This window comes from Narcine bancroftii, chromosome 6, assembly GCF_036971445.1.
Source record: "Narcine bancroftii isolate sNarBan1 chromosome 6, sNarBan1.hap1, whole genome shotgun sequence".
Classification (NCBI taxonomy): Eukaryota; Metazoa; Chordata; class Chondrichthyes; order Torpediniformes; family Narcinidae; genus Narcine; species Narcine bancroftii.
This window is the reverse complement of record NC_091474.1, coordinates 51,783,186-51,799,816: the sequence shown is the minus strand read 5'-3', so window position 1 is coordinate 51,799,816 and position 16,631 is coordinate 51,783,186. Positions and strand designations below refer to the sequence as shown.

Genomic DNA, 16,631 nt, shown 5'->3' with positions numbered 1-16,631 from the left:
TGGTTCCTCTTCACATACAGTGACATAGATGCTTTTGGAAGAAACTGAGATGGGCCTGGGGCTCAACCTCCCAAGAACATGGATAACATGGACTAAGTGACTGCTCAGCAAAGAAATAGATCCTGCTTATTCACATAGGTTTTCATGCTTGCCACAAGCCTCCCCCTACCCTATTTCATCCAAACATAGTCATGACCTCTCATTCCTTTCACCCATTTTTACCTATCTTTTTTGATGCCTCCATGCTATTTGCCTCAACTATTCTATGGTAATTAGTCTTACATTGACTATACCTTTATTTAATACTCCTTATTGGACTTGATCAGTGAATTTTCTTTCCTGACATCAAGCATTTAACACCTCAGAGTCCCATGGAAATAGCTGCGTGAGTAGCTATGAAGGGATGTCTTTCATCCCTTCATCGATGAAAGACACTGAGATCTCACTGGATGTCAGCATGACTGCATGGAGCATTTTCTGCAGTTTTAGGTCATTCAGATACAGGAAAGATCTTGTTAAGCTGGAAAGGATGCAGAGAAGATTCACAAGGATGTTGCTGGGACAGGGGATGCGGGAAGTTTGAATTTATAGAGAGAGGTTGAAATATGCCAAGACTTTTCTCTGTAAAGAAAAGGAATCCTGTCCTTGCTACATGTGGCGGGCAGATGTGCAGCTGATGGGGGAAAATAAGGCGGAGAATTCCACTCACGAAGCTGGCTAGTGGCTGCTCTTCCTGCACCTGCAGACTTTTTTGTCCCCGCTGCTTCGGAGATCCTCTGCCATGTGCCGTCTTTTCCCTTTTTGGCTCAGGAACAGACATGTCATAACCTGGGCACATCCTGTACTGTTGCTACATCCTACTTACATACTACCCCAGAATCTGATGAAATTATAGGCTCTGGATTCTCAGCTCCTTGGCTGAAGGGAGTAGAAGCCTCTCATATACTTTCAGTGCTTCAACTGAAATCAGCATCTTCAGATAAGCATGTAACTATGATGGTTACTTCCAGCTATTTACTGGATTAACTAAATAAGGACAAGTTGTAAAAGTAAAATGCCAAAATGAACTAAAACCTCAAAAGATGGAACTTACACCAAAGAGGAGGTCTTGCAGTCAGGACCCAAATTTTATATGCATGAAGCAGATTGGAAGGAAGTACAGAGTTCATGTTTAATTCAGAACAACCTAGAACTCTCTGCATTATAGTACAATAGTTGCATCCTCATTAGAAGGCCTGCCATGGCTTAAGGAGGCTTGTTATCACCTTCAAATGGATCGCAAAGGTCTCTTGCAAAATGCTTTTTTGCAGAAAGCAGCATGCCTGAGAAAGCATGTGATCTTTGCAGGTAGGAAGAAACAGTTTTGCTCTCAGAGAGGGAGCGTGTGAAAGCAGAGAGAAAGGAGACAGAAATCAGTTCCAGAAGGACAAAGCTGGCAAACTTTTGAAAGACTGTCTGGTCAAAGGAGAAGATTAGCTGTCTGAGGTGACCCGAAAGAAAGAGGATCATCTGGAGAACCCTGAAGGGGGCAAGATTCGTCAGCAAGACTGATTGAAAAAGAATCAGTTGTTGATGTCCTGGAAAAGAAATCTCTCGGGAGGAGTCACGTGATGGAGTAGTGGCCGGACGGTGAACTCCAGCCCTCTCCAGAAAAGTCGGGAAAAACAAGAGAAAACACAAAGGCACAGAAATAAAATTTACAGAAAAGTGAGTATAAAGGTGGAAAGAAGATGGCGACAAAAAAAGAAAAATCGAAAGCAACGGTAAGAAGAGAGGAAGAGAAGACAAAGGAGGAAAAAGGTGAAGGCCTTACCTGTCCGAAGAGGCCCGCTGCGGAGAGAGAAACCCGCTCCCTCAGGTCGGTAAATAATGGACTACAAAAATGGCTCGCAGAGCCGAGTAAAAGTGCGCAAACGCGCATGAAAAAAAACACACCGACGGGAGGGGGGACCAGCTGGGGAGTCGATCTCCACAGACGGCAACGACAGCTGCAGAACACCTGCAGCAAGAAGAGACCACAGAAGACAATAGAAACAAGAAAGAAGAGGAGGAAAGGGCAACAAAGAAACAACAGATGGTCAACCCAGAGGAAGAAGAAGAGGAAGAGTATGGTGAAATAGAAGAAGAAAAGAAAGGCAAGGTAAAGGATATACTTGCTCTTATTAAAGGATACATGGAGTCATTTAAAGAATGGCAAACACAGGAATTTAAGGATTTAAGAAAAAGAATAAACAACACAGAAGAGAAAATAAATAAAATGGAGATGACCTTAACAGAAATGGGAAAAAAAATGGACAAGATGGAAGAGCGGGCAGTAGCAGCAGAAATGGAGGTAGAAGACTTAAAAAAGAAATTGGAGAAATCTAATAAAAAAACTAAAGAGACACAAGAACTACTAGCTCAAAAAATAGATACAATGGAAAACCATAACAGAAGAAACAACATAAAGATAGTGGGCCTTAAGGAAGATGAAGAAGGCAAGAATATGAGGGAGTTTATAAAAGAATGGATCCCTAAGGCCCTAGGATGTCCAGAACTACAGCAAGAAATGGAAATAGAAAGGGCACATAGAGCATTGGCCCCTAAACCACAACCACAACAAAAACCAAGATCTATTGTAGTAAAATTCCTAAGATATACTACAAGAGAAAAGCTACTGGAGAAGACAATGGAAAAAGTAAGAGAGGGCCACAAACCACTGGAGTATAAAGGGCAAAAAATCTTCATTTATCCAGATATAAGCTTTGAACTCCTAAAGAAGAGAAAAGAGTTCAATACAGCAAAAGCGATTTTATGGAAGAAAGGGTATAAATTTATACTAAAGCATCCAGCGGTATTGAAAATATTTATTCCAGGACAACAAAACAGACTATTCTCGGATCCAGAAGAAGCACAAAAATTTGCAGAACAATTACAAAAATAGACTGAGGGAGGAAGACGGGTAATGAGAGTTAAAATGATCACGATTGATATGTATGTGGGTAAAGACAAAAATAGACTGAGGGATGAAGACGGGTAATGAGAGTAAAAATGATCACGATTGATATGTATGCGGGTAAAGAGGTATAAGAGTGAATAGAGACAATGAGCATACATGAATGTATCTGTACTTAGGGGAAAATATAGATAGTATAGACAAGAATTAATAAGGGAAGGTAATGGAATAGAGAGAATAAGGAGGGAATTAAAAGAGTGACCTTTGTGACATATGAAAAGTGAAATCTTTTCTGGGAGAGGCGGGGTGGGGGGAAATAGCGGTCACTGCAAAATCAGTTGACGCTTGCGAGTGGATTCGCAAATCCAAATGGAGAGGGGAGATGTGGTTGTCCGACAAGGGATAAAGGACAACTCAGGAGGTGAAGGGGAGATTGGGGATAAATAAGATAGAAATAGGAGAATAAGGAAAATGTTGGATGTTGTAGGAATGTTGTCTTATAAAGAGTTGAAAATAAGAAAACAGAAATGGAAAAGGAGGAAAGGTAATGATGGAAAAATGGAAAGAGAAGATAAACAAAATATAAAAGGGCTACGCTGAACTATATGTCTTTAAATATTAATGGAATACATAACCAAATTAAAAGGAAGAAACTACCAAATTTAAATGAATAAATGTATTCCATTAGAAAAAATAACATATTGGTTAAGAAATAATATTGAAATATTCGAACAAGTATAGGAGCCTTACATTAAATACAATAGCGAAAACCTACCGGGGACAAACATTACCTAAGTTGATGGAAGGAGAAGGAAAGAAAAGAATGGACTCAGTAGAATTTCTGGTGTAATTTTGTTGAATGACAACATTGTCTGACTGGCTTAATGCAACCTAGATTGTATACATAAAATGGATGAGAGGGGGGGGGGTGGGGGGGTGGCTTGGGAGGAGGGAGGGGGGGGGGAGAAAAAGTCACTGTAAATGTGTGAAAAAGAAAAAGTGTACATCATGGCTATTGTGATTTATGGTGTGAAAAATAAAAAAATTAAAAAAAAAAAAAAGGAATCTCTCTCTGAAAACCAGCAAAAACCCTCCTGAGTGGTAACCATTTGCCTGTTAACTACCAAAGACTGGTACCAAAGACATGATGCTGAACCAAGCCATGAAAGACCCCAACAATGAAGACGCTGTTTACATCCGGTACCGCACGGATGGCAGTCTCTTCAATCTGAGGCGCCTGCAAGCTCACACCAAGACACAAGAGAAACTTGTCCGTGAACTACTCTTTGCAGACGATGTCGCTTTAGTTGCCCATTCAGAGCTAGCTCTTCAGCGCTTGACGTCCTGCTTTGCGGAAACTGCCAAAATGTTTGGCCTGGAAGTCAGCCTGAAGAAAACTGAGGTCCTCCATCAGCCAGCTCCCCACCATGATTACCAGCCCCCCCACATCTCCATCGGGCACACAAAACTCAAAACGGTCAACCAGTTTACCTATCTCGGCTGCACCATTTCATCAGATGCAAGGATCGACAATGAGATAGACAACAGACTCGCCAAGGCAAATAGCGCCTTTGGAAGACTACACAAAAGAGTCTGGAAAAAAAACCAACTGAAAAACCTCACAAAGATAAGCGTATACAGAGCCGTTGTCATACCCACACTCCTGTTCGGCTCCGAATCATGGGTCCTCTACCGGCACCACCTACGGCTCCTAGAACACTTCCACCAGCGTTGTCTCCGCTCCATCCTCAACATCCATTGGAGCGCTTACATCCCTAACGTTGAAGTACTCGAGATGGCAGAGGTCGACAGCATCGAGTCCACGCTGCTGAAGATCCAGCTGCGCTGGATGGGTCACGTCTCCAGAATGGAGGACCATCGCCTTCCCAAGATCGTGTTATATGGCAAGCTCTCCACTGGCCACCGTGACAGAGGTGCACCAAAGAAAAGGTACAAGGACTGCCTAAAGAAATCTCTTGGTGCCTGCCACATTGACCACCGCCAGTGGGCTGATATCGCCTCAAACCGTGCATCTTGGCGCCTCACAGTTTGGCGGGCAGCAACCTCCTTTGAAGAAGACCGCAGAGCCTACCTCACTGACAAAAGGCAAAGGAGGAAAAACCCAACACCCAACCCCAACCCACCAATTTTCCCCTGCAACCGCTGCAATCGTGTCTGCCTGTCCCGCATCGGACTTGTCAGCCACAAACGAGCCTGCAGCTGACGTGGACTTTTTACCCCCTCCATAAATCTTCGTCCGCGAAGCCAAGCCAAAAAGAACCAAAGACTGGTGAACTTTTTTTTTCACACTGTGAACCATATCAATCAAAATACATAAAAATATTTCCCTCTTAAATATACAGTGGCATTTTCTCCCATTTTCCCCCCCAACCTTCCCTCCCCACTTCCCACCCCCTCCAAACCCACTAAATGTTCAACATATACAATACAATAAAACCATTAAACAATGTCATCACACAATGAAAATAAACAAGAAAATTGTGTCATCTACTTTTACACACTGGATCAAGTCATTTTGTCTTCTTATCATTTTAGGGGGTGGAGGTCCAAGGGAAGCCCTCCCTGTTATGTTCCATGTACTGTTCCCAAATTATACAAAGTCACATTATTTGAACAAATTTGAACTGTACATGGAATTATATGTTATTTTTTTCCAATGGAATACATTTATTCAGTTCCATGTACCATTGCTGTACTCTCAGGCTCTCTTCTGATTTCCAAGTTGACATTATACATTATTTTGCTACAGCTAAGGCTATCATAATAAACCTTTTTTGCGCTTCATCCAGTTTCAGGCCTAATTCTTTACCTCTTATATTACTTAGAAGAAAGATCTCTGGATTTTTTTGGTATGTTGCTTTCTGTGATTTTATTTAATACCTGATTTAGATCTTCCCAAAACTTTTTCACTTTCTCACATGCCCAAATTGCATGTACTGTTGTTCCCATTTCCTTCTTACAGCGAAAACATCTATCTGATCCCATTTTCTTTAACTTTTGGGGTGTGATATATAACCTGTGTAATCAATAATACTGTATCATATGTAACCTTGTGTTTATTATATTCTTCATAGTTCCAGAGCATAACTTCCCATGTTTCATTTTTTTATCTTTATGTTTAAATCTTTTTCCCACTTTTGTTTGGATTTATAGCTTACTTCATCATTTTCCTTCTCTTGCAGCTTGATGTTCATGTTCGTTATAAATCTTTTTATTATCATTGTTTTTGTAATCACATATTCAAAACTGCTTCCTTCTGGTAATCTCAGTCTGTTTCTCAATTTATCCTTTAAGTAGGCTTTCAGTTGATGGTATGCAAACATTGTACTATGAGTTATTCCTTATTTGTACTTCATTTGTTCAAATGTTAATAAATTATTTCCCAAAAAACAATTTTCTATTCTTTTAATTCCTTTTCTCTCCCATTCTCTAAAGGAAAGGTTATCTATTGTAAAAGGGATTAGCTGATTTTGCGTCAATAATAATTTTGGTAATTGGCAATTTGTTTTTTTCCTGTCTAAATGAATCTTCTTCCATATATTGAGTAAATTATGCAATACTGGTGAGCTTTTATATCGTATCAGCTTTTCATCCCACTTATAAAGTATATGTTCTTTTCCCCTATTTTATCTAGCTCTATCTTAGTCCAATCTAGTTTTTCCCTTGTCTGATAAAAATTTTATAAATACCTTAATTGTGCTGCTCTATAATAATTTTTAAAGTTTGGTAACTGGAAACCACCTTGGTTGTACCACTCTGTTAATTTATCTAACACTATCCTTGGTTTTCTCCTTTTTCCATAAAAATTTCCTTAATATTCTCTTTAGTTCATTAAAGAATTTCTCTGTTAAGGGAATTGGTAACGATTGAAATAAGTACTGTATCCTTGGGAAGACATTCATTTTAATGCAATTTACCCTCCCTATCAACATAGTGGTAATTCTTTCCACTAACTGATAATTTAATTTGTACAGGTGTCTTAAATTATTATCTAATCTAATACCTAGGTATCGGATTGCTTGTGTTTGCCATTTAAATGGTGATTCTTTTTTAAATTCTGTATAATCCGCATTACTCATTGGTATCATTTCACTTTTATTTGCATTGATCTTGTACCCCGATATTTCTCCATATTCTTTCAATTTCTTACGTAGTTCTTTTATTGATATTTCTGGTTCTGTTAAGCATACTATGACATCATCTGCAAATAAACTGATTTTATACTCCTTTTCCTTTATTTTTATCCCTTTTATTTTATTTTCTGTTCTTATCAGTTCTGCCAATGGTTCTATTGCTAAAGTGAACAGTGAGGTAGATAGTGGACATCCCTACCTAGTTGACGTACTTAATTTAAATTGGTTTGACATATATCCTTCGCCAATGGTCCATTATATAATGCTTTAATCCAATTAATATATTTTTCTGGTAGATTGAACCTCTGTAATACTTTATATAAATAATTCCATTCTACCCTGTCAAAGGCTTTTTCTGCGTCTAAAGCAACAGCCACTGTTGTTATCTTATTTCCTTGAACTGCATGAATTAAATTAATAAATTTACAGTTATTATCCGGTGTTCGTCTTTTCTTAATAAATCCAGTTTGATATTGTTTTATTATTTTTGGTACACAGTCAGCCAATCTGTTTGCTAATAATCTTATAATTAAGATTATCTTAATTAAGTATCTTATAATTAAGTAGAGATATTGGTCTATATGATGCTGGTGTTAGTGGATCCTTCCCAGTCTTTGGTATTACTGTAATTATTGCTGTCTTACATGAATCTGACAAGTTTTGTGTTTCTTCTATCTGGTTCAATACTTCCAGGAGGGGAGGAATTAATAACTCTTTAAATGTTTTATAGAATTCTATGGGGAATCCATCCTCTTCAGGCATTTTATTGTTCAGCAGCTTTTTTAATATATCCTGTACTTCCTCTATTTCAAATGGCTTTATCAGCTTGTTTTGCTCCTCTTCTTGCAATTTTGGCAGTTCAACTTTAGCTAAAAACTCTTCTATTTTATCATCTTTCCCCTCATTCTCAGTTTGGTATAATTGTTCATAAAATTCCTTAAAGTTCTTATTTTAATCTCCATTGGATTATATGTAATTTGTTTGTCCTTCAATATCATTCATTTAGCTTGTGCTGTTTTAAGTTGCCAGGCTAATATTTTGTGTGTTTTTTCTCCTAGCTCATAATACTTTTGCTTTATTTTCATTATGTTCTTCTCCACCTTATACGTTTGTAATGTTTCGTATTTTTTTTGTCTGCCAATTCTCTTCTTTTTGTTATATCGTCCCTTGTTGCTAGTTCTTTTTCTGTACTTACTATCTCCCTTTCCAACTGTTCTGTTTGCCGATTGTAGTCCTTTTTCATCTTAGTTACTTACATAACTTATTATCTGCCCTCTCAAGAAGGTTTTCATTGCATCCAATAATATAAATTTGTCTTTCCCTGATTCTGTATTTATTTCAAAGTACATTTTAATTTGGCATTCAATAAATTCTCTAAATTCCTGTCTTTTAAATAGCGTGGAGTTTAATCTCCATCTATATGTTCTTGGTGGGATGTCCTCCAGTTCTATTGCTAATAACAGGGGTGAATGATTTGATAGTCTAGCTTTATACTCAGTTTTCCTAACTCTCCCTTGAATATGGGCTGACAACAAAAACATATGTTTTATGCCTACTCGAATAATATGAGTATTCCTTCTCCCTTGGGTGCTGCGTCCTCCATATATCCATAAATTTCATTTCCTGCATTGATTTAACCATAAATTTGGCCACTTTATTCTTTTTGCAAGTCTTTTGTCCAGTTTTATCCAACATTGGATCCAAGTTAAGGTTAAAATCCCCTCCTATCAATATATTCCCCTGCGTATCTACAATCTTCAAAAAAAATCTTGCATAAACATTTGATCCTCTTCATTAGGTGCATATACATTGATCAAATTCCAGAATATTGAATATATCTGACACTTTATCATTACATACCTCCCTGTTGGATCTATTATTTCCTCCTCTATTTTGATTGGTACATTTTTATGAATTAGTATAGCTACACCTCTGGCTTTTGAAGGGTTTCCCCTTCGACCTCAGCAACGGGCTCAGAAGCTCGCGCTTGGGGACCCACGTGACACACTGGTGACGTGAGTGCCCCCAGCGCGGTTCTCAGCCAGGTCTGGGGAGCCAGGCAGCCTGCAAAAATCAGTTCTGCTCACTGAGCTCAACCCATCTGGTTGTGTGTTATTTCAGTTAGGAGTGTAGCTGCCGCTACAATTGGTGACCCCGACAGGTTCACATGTCTTTGAACCCAACATGAGCGACCCTTCGATCAGTGCTATAGCCGTCAAGCTCCCTGACTTCTGGGTGCAGGAGCCGGAGACCTGGTTCAGCCACGCAGAGGCTCAGTTTCTCCTCCGCCAAATTTAATTAGACACGACCAGGTTCTACCATGTGGTTGCCTCCCTGGACCAGGCCACCGCCAAATTTGTGCTGCACCTCATTCAACACCCACCAGCGAAAGATAAATACAGGACCATCAAGCGGATGCTCACCGGCTCCCTTGGACTATCCAGGCGCCAGCGTGCTGCTCGGATGCTGCACCTCGACGCCTTGGGGGACAGGTCCCCGACTGAGCTAATGGACGAGATGCTCGCACTCATGGGCGATCACACCAACTGCCCACTTTTTGAGCGAATCTTTCTCGACTATCTGCCTGAGGACATCCGGCCGCTAATGGCCCAAGAGAGCTTTGCTGACCCAAGGAAGGTTGCTCAGAAGGCTCAAGAGCTATGGCTCGAGCGATTCCCGGAGGGCTCAGCAGTCCAGCAGGTCGCGAATCACGGGCAAGACCAATCCAATCCTTCCTCTAGCGCTGCGGTAGAACACCCGGTCCCTACAGGGGCCACAAAGAGCATAACCAGAGGTAACCATCTGCTCCAGGCCTCTGCTTCTACCATCAGCACTGGGGAACCAAGGCTCGGAAGTGTCATCAGCCCTGCTCGTTCCAGGGAAACGAAATGAGCAGCCGACTGCTGTTAATGGCTGTGGCGGCTGGTCAGGGACACAGCCTTCTCTACCTGCAGGACTCAGTCAGCGGCCGACATTTACTTGACAACACCGAGGCCCAGATCAGCCTCATTCCCGTAACAGCCATCGAGTCCAGGAACCGGACTCGAGGACCTCCCCTCTGCACGGCCATTGCAAAGGAGATCCAGACATATGGAGATAAGGCAGTCCACTTCCAGATCGGCCGGGAAAGGTTCTTGTGGAGGTTCACCATCTCATCCCTTACGACCGCCATCCTGGCTGCCGACTTCCTCCTCGACCACGGGCTCCTTTTTGACATTCGAGGTAGGCGCCTGGTACCTTCCATGCAGTTTGCGTCAACGCCTCCCGCACAGAGCAGCCGCAGATGACCACGATCAGCACACCCAAGGATGAGTTCCAGCGTATCCTGGATGAGGTTCCGGCCCTCCTCAAGCCACAGTTCTCCGCTGCCTGGAACACCACGGGGTGTTCCTTCACATCTCCACCCAAGGCCCACCAGTCCACACCAAGGCACGCCGGCTCCCGCTGGATAAGCTCCAGGTGGTGAACGAAGAGTTTTTGCATCTGCTGGAGCTGGGGATCATTCGGCGCTCCGACAGCCCTTGGGCCTCACCGCTCCACCTGGTCCCGAAAGCCTCCAGCAGCTGGCGCCCCTGCAGAGACTACCGGCGGCTCAATGAGGTGACAGTTTCTGACCGTTACCCGATCCCTCACATCCAGGACTTTACGGCCAACCTGCATGGTGCGAGGGTATTCTCCAAGGTCAACCTAGTGCGTGGGTATCACCAAATCCCGGTGCACCCCGAGGACATATCCAAGATGGCCATCATCACCCCCTTCGTCTTGTTTGAATTCCTTCGCATGCCATTCGGGCTCAAGAACGTCACCCAGACCTTTCAGCGCCTTATGCACTCAGTGGGCAGGGACTTGGATTTCGTCTTCATTTACTTGGACAACGTCCTAGTTGCCAGCAGGGATCGGGTGCAACACAAGGCCCACCTGCACACCCTCTTCTCCTGACTGGCCGACTTTGGCCTCATGATCAACCCAGCCAAGTCACAGTTTGGGAAAGAGTCCATGCAGTTCTTGGGCCATGTCATCATGGCCGAAGGAGCCATGACTGCCGCTACGAAGATCGCTGCAATCAAGAAGTTCCCACGCCAGACAACCTCAAGGGGCTGAAGGAGTTCGCGGTTATAGAAGTTGACCATACCCGTTTCATCCCAGGCGCTGCATGCATCATGGAGCCACTTTTTGACCTCATCACGGCAAACACAAAACACTGTACAAAGGCCTGCAGGGCATTCAAAACCACGAAGGATGCCCTCGCGAAGGCTATCATGCTCATTCGCCCACCCACACACCGACCTGCATATGACGCTCTACGTTGATGCCTCTGCCACAGCTGTTGGCACCGTCCTGGAGCAGCAAGTGAATGGACAGTGGAAGCCACTGGCTTTCTCACCCACCAGAGCGCAAGTATAGTGCCTTTGACCGTGAGTTACTGGGTATGTACTTGGCAGTGCAGTCTTTCCGCTATTTCTTGGAGGGAAGGACTTTTATCATCTTTACTAACCATAAACCCCTCACACAGGCGCTCGTCATGGTAAAGGATCCCTGGTCGGCCCGCCAGCAGCATCACCTCTCCTTCGTGTCGGAGTTTACCAACGACATTTGGCACAAGGCGGGGAAGAACGTGGTCGCCGATGCACTCTCACGACTGGCCATCTGCGCACTGAAACCCGGACTCGACTTTGACCAGCTCGCCCGGAACCATAAGTCCGACGAGGAGACGTGAGCCTTCAGGACTGCCATCACAGGCCTGCGGTTCCAGGACCTCCCGGCTCATAACGGTGAGGGCACCGTCCCATCCACAGCACCTCCGCAGAGGCCTTACGAACGGCCCTACAAAGTCGTCCAGCTTTCAAGGTCCATGTTCATGCTGGGCACCCTGCAACCAATGGTTCCCCAGCAGTGGCGCAGGCAAGTCTTCCATCATATCCATGACCTTTTGCACCCTTCCATCAGGATCACGGTCCATATGGAAGCAGAGTATGGTAGGGAACGGTTCAACCATATTCACATGGGAATTGTCAGGCCCTTACCTGTTTCTCAGGGTAACCGTTACCATTTCATAGTGGTGGACCGCACCACTCGTTGGTCCGAGGCGATCTTGATGCCAAACGCCTCCACAGACTCCTGCTCCCGAGCATTGTTGCACAGTTGGGTCGCCGGTTCGGCGTCCCGAATCACCTCACCAGCGATCAGGGTGCCCAGTTCACGTCTGCACTCTGGGCACAGCTCGTCAACAGGCTGGGGATCGAGCTACACCGCACCACGGCCTATCACCCGCAGGCCAATGGACTGGTCGAGCGACTACACAGACACCTTAAGTCGGCACTTATCACCCGCCTCACCGATCCCGACTATGTGGACGAACTGCTTTGGATGCTCCTGGGCATGCACTCAACTCCAAAAGAAGATCTACAGGTGTCATCAGCCGAGCTGATCTACGGCGCACCACTAACGCTACCCGGTGAATTTGTCAATGCATTTCACAACCCCCAGCAGTCACCGCATGAACTACTCCCCCATCTCTGGGCCCAGTTGGGCTCCTTCGCATCCCCACTGCCACCCAGACACGGCACACGGGCCTTTTACATCCCCAGCAAGTTGCACTCTGCGGAGTACGTTTTTATTTGGCGAGGCCCGTCCACAGCACCTCCGCAGAGGCCTTACGAACGGCCCTACAAAGTCGTCCAGCTTTCAAGGTCCATGTTCATGCTGGACATGGGCAGTAGGAGGGAACTGTTTACAGTGGACAGGCTGAAGCCAGCACACCTTGACCCCACTGAACCAGTAGTTGTGGCCCAGCCCAAGAAGCGAGGCCGCCCGACTAAAAAGGACATCGGCGCCAGTACTAAAAGGACATCGGCGCCAGTTCGGTGGGGGGGGGGGGGTGTCCTGTGTGGCGGCACGCCATTAGGCAGGCGAACCTGCCCCGCTTGTAACACACACGGCGGGGCAGCTGGCCAAAATGGTGCCGTTGGGGATTTCCCCTTTGACCTCGGCACCAGGCTCAGAAGTCCACACTTGGGGAGCCATATGACCCCCTGGTGACATCAGAGCCCCTAGCACGGTTCTCAGCCAGGTCCGAGCTGGGAATATAAGGCCAGCCAGGCAGCCTGCAATAAATCAGTTCTGCTCACTGAGCTCAACCCATCTGGTTCTGTGTTATTCCAGTTAGCAGTGTTGCTGCTGCTACAAGATGCTCTTTAGCCTTGTCTCAGTCTCCATCTCTGTAACCACATCAATTTTGTATGGTTTGAATCTAACTGGTTATTTCTTGAAATGGACCTCAGCATTTCTCTTCCAGTATTCATACAGACAAAATCCAAGGCTATTAAGACTCTAAATTTGTCAAAAGAGTCATACATCTTAATTATGATAAAACGTCTATTCTGCATGGCTCTCTATTCAGCTTTTACAAGTCTCCATGTGCCAGAAACATTTACCAGAGGAGAAATTTGGCACTTTAAAAGCACATTTCACGAGTGTAATCCAAGTCTTTACCTCAGATAGGATGTCCACAATAGCTTTCTCTGGCAGATCCTGGAGCTGTTGTTTATATTGACTGAGGCTTTGCAATAGTTGGACTGACTCCAAAAGAACATCCGACTCCTGGCAACAATAAAAAAATTTTTTACACTAGAGAATTAAATATGAAAACTTAACATATCTTTGTAATCCCCAAACAAAAGAACCAGAGGCTATAATTGTATACCAATTTATAACAGATTATTATAAACACCTACTTGAGAAGTTGTACTGTGAAAGAATGTAAAATGAAGTAACATGTCAGAAAACATTTCAGAAGATATAGATAGGTAAGGCAACCATGGGAAGACAATGCGCAAACAACATGGAACAGATTGTGAGCTGCAATAACCCATTTAAAAATAATTCCGGCTGGACTGTTCACAAATCAAGGTTCCTTTTATTGTCACGCAATACATAAAAATGCTAAGATATAAGGCAGCCAAAAGTTGAAGGCAAATACAGAGTTGTCATGAGCACTAGCCAACACCCTTAACAATAAGGAAAAAGAGAAGCCATAGCAAGTCCCTTCAGAGACACCAAGTGTCCATGGATTGGCCTCTAGCGATCCTGCAGCCACACAGACTCCTGTGCAAACCAGGTCCAAACCTCCGATATGATTAGGAAGCCTTCAGCACCTAGGGCTCTTTGGGGGTCCTTGTTGCCTTAACATCCCAGTTCCTATACCTGGTTCTCATGAGCCAGTCTCCAGCCCCCTGCAGCCTGTTTGTGGGTCCCCCACTGGCTTGCTGTAGGGTCACCTCCATACCCTCCCCATTTCTGTTGCCCTGTGCCAGTCTATTGTGCCTCCGGAGTGAACTCCTGCAGTCTGAACTTTTCTCCTTACTGTCAACCACACCACTTTTTGCAGTATCTGCAAACAATTTTTTTAAAGTCCAAATTTTAAAATCCATATCATTGATACATTTTGTAAATAGCAAAAGACGCTACACTTTCTATGCTCTTTCAAGCTTGTTGCCATGTTAAGCTCTCAACCTCGGAAATAAACTAGCCTGATTTACCTTATTTTAACTACAATGCATCTCACCAACCAGAGCGCTCCAGGCTTGGGAGTCCTACCCATTTTCTCTGTGGGCACATTTACTCCAAAACTTCTAAATCTCCTCCATTAATGGATGACATGGTTAGCACAATGCTATTACAGCGCCAGTCACCAGAGTTCGAATCCGGCGCTGCCTGCAAGGAGTTTGTACATCCTCTCTTGTCTGCATGGGTTTTCCCTGGTGTTCCAGTTTCTTCCCACCCATCATACATATGGGGATTGTAGGTCAATTGGATGGCACAGGCTCAAGGGCCAGAAGGACCTGTTACCGTGCTCGATGTCTAAATTTAAATTTATAAATGTCTCTGATTAATTAGCAACCATCTATCTACAAGAAGCAGTTTCTGGTCTACTTTTGCTTGATCACTTCAATCTCAAAAAACTTTGAAACCTTACTCCTAAAGGACACTTGCCCTTGCCCAAACCCTTACTCTATCCAACTGAATTACGATCACTATCACAAGTATGTTCTCCCAGACACATCTATCACCTTCTCAGCTTTGATTCCCAAAGCTAAGTACAGAATGGCATTGCTTCCTACCCACCCCCTCAAACCCACGGTTTGGCTTGCTACATTCTGTCTGAAAAAGGCTCTCCTAAACATTATTTTGAAATTCTGTACCCTTTAAATCTTTCCACACCAAGTCCAGTTAATATTTGGGTAAGTGAAATCTACCATTATTAATGTCTGAATGTTTTTTCCCTCTTCTTAAATGTTCCTAAATGTGTTCTCTCCCTCAAGAGTGTTTGAGGATCAAGAATGAAATCCCGAGAATGAGACGGCCCCTTCTTAATTCTTCCAATCCTGATGCGATGTATATCAACTTTTCTCACAGCTATGATTGTTCTTTAAATTAAAACTGCTATCTCTCCCTTTTTTTTGAAATCCACCCCCCTCAATCTCATCAGTCAGAATACAGGGACCATATTCTGGTTGACTGCTAGTTACTAATGCCATTCTTCAGTCTTTATTCTGACACCTTTCTGTCCTTGTTCTTTGCTTGTACCTTAAAGAAGGGATCAGGCTCAAAAAATGTTGGTAATACAGGTACATAATTTTTTTTATCCAAATTTCTGAAAACCGAACACAATTTCCATGGTTGTCGTCTGCATACTGAAGCTCGTATTTGGCGCTAACATGACCAGACACAATCCACCCCCATCCAGTGCAATGTCTCAGTGCTCCTATCAGTCACACATGCTAGAAGCCTGAGGTTCCTGCTCCTGCCTGGGAGCCCAATGACACTGGACGAAGTCTTTAAAAATACTCCAACCTGAAAACGATGGTCACCATTTTTTTAATGGTCTATCTTTATCTCACCATTTACAAACCCCCCCCCTGTAAGGTAAAACATCATGAGATGGGAATGTGTAGGGAGTTACCCTGTACAGGGCAGTAACAAGAAGGGGAGGTGTCCTTGTACTCCTGTTAGGTAAAACATCATGAGATGGGAATGTACAGGGCTGTAACAAGATGTAAATGCATCCTTGTACTTACAAGATAAGAGAGACATTGATGGATTGAGAGGCAGGAAGCTAGCAGGGAAAGGATAGCAACAGTTTTAGTCATTGGACAAGTAATGATATGATGATGTTCTAAGCATGTATCCAAGGGTATAAAAAATCACCATTTTGCTGATAACGGCAGAATGCATTCTCCGACTAACTTTGTTAGTCGCAAGTGTTACAATCCGGTAATAAAGAACAAAGAACCCTGATTTCGACTCAGTCTGGTGTTTGTCTCACTCATTCATGAACAAAGCAGACCTAACAATTTGGTGACCCCGACGTGATGGGTGAGTGAACACTGGACGACGGTTTCTGTTTTTTCTGACAATCATCTCAGCCGGCTGATAAAAAGGTCCAGAGAAGCCTGTTTTAACAAAATTCTCTTTTTTTTAAAATCTTTATGATTGTCAGTAAGAACTGGAGATCGGACAAATTAGACGACCACAATTGAAGG

The 16,631-nt window shown here is 43.5% G+C and overlaps 1 protein-coding gene across 2 annotated transcripts in view; it reads right to left on the bottom strand.

The window, feature by feature from the left end:
* Window positions 1-16,631, bottom strand: part of mybbp1a (MYB binding protein (P160) 1a) — a 179,272-nt gene that overhangs the window by 121,647 nt on the left and 40,994 nt on the right. For both annotated transcript variants that reach the window (XR_011340085.1, XM_069884983.1), the window contains exon 4: window positions 13,582-13,689. Coding sequence is in view for 1 of the 2 variants with exons in the window: in XM_069884983.1 (XP_069741084.1) it covers window positions 13,582-13,689 (108 nt within the window). In the remaining variant the exon portion in view is untranslated. The remainder of the gene's footprint in view (window positions 1-13,581; window positions 13,690-16,631) is intronic.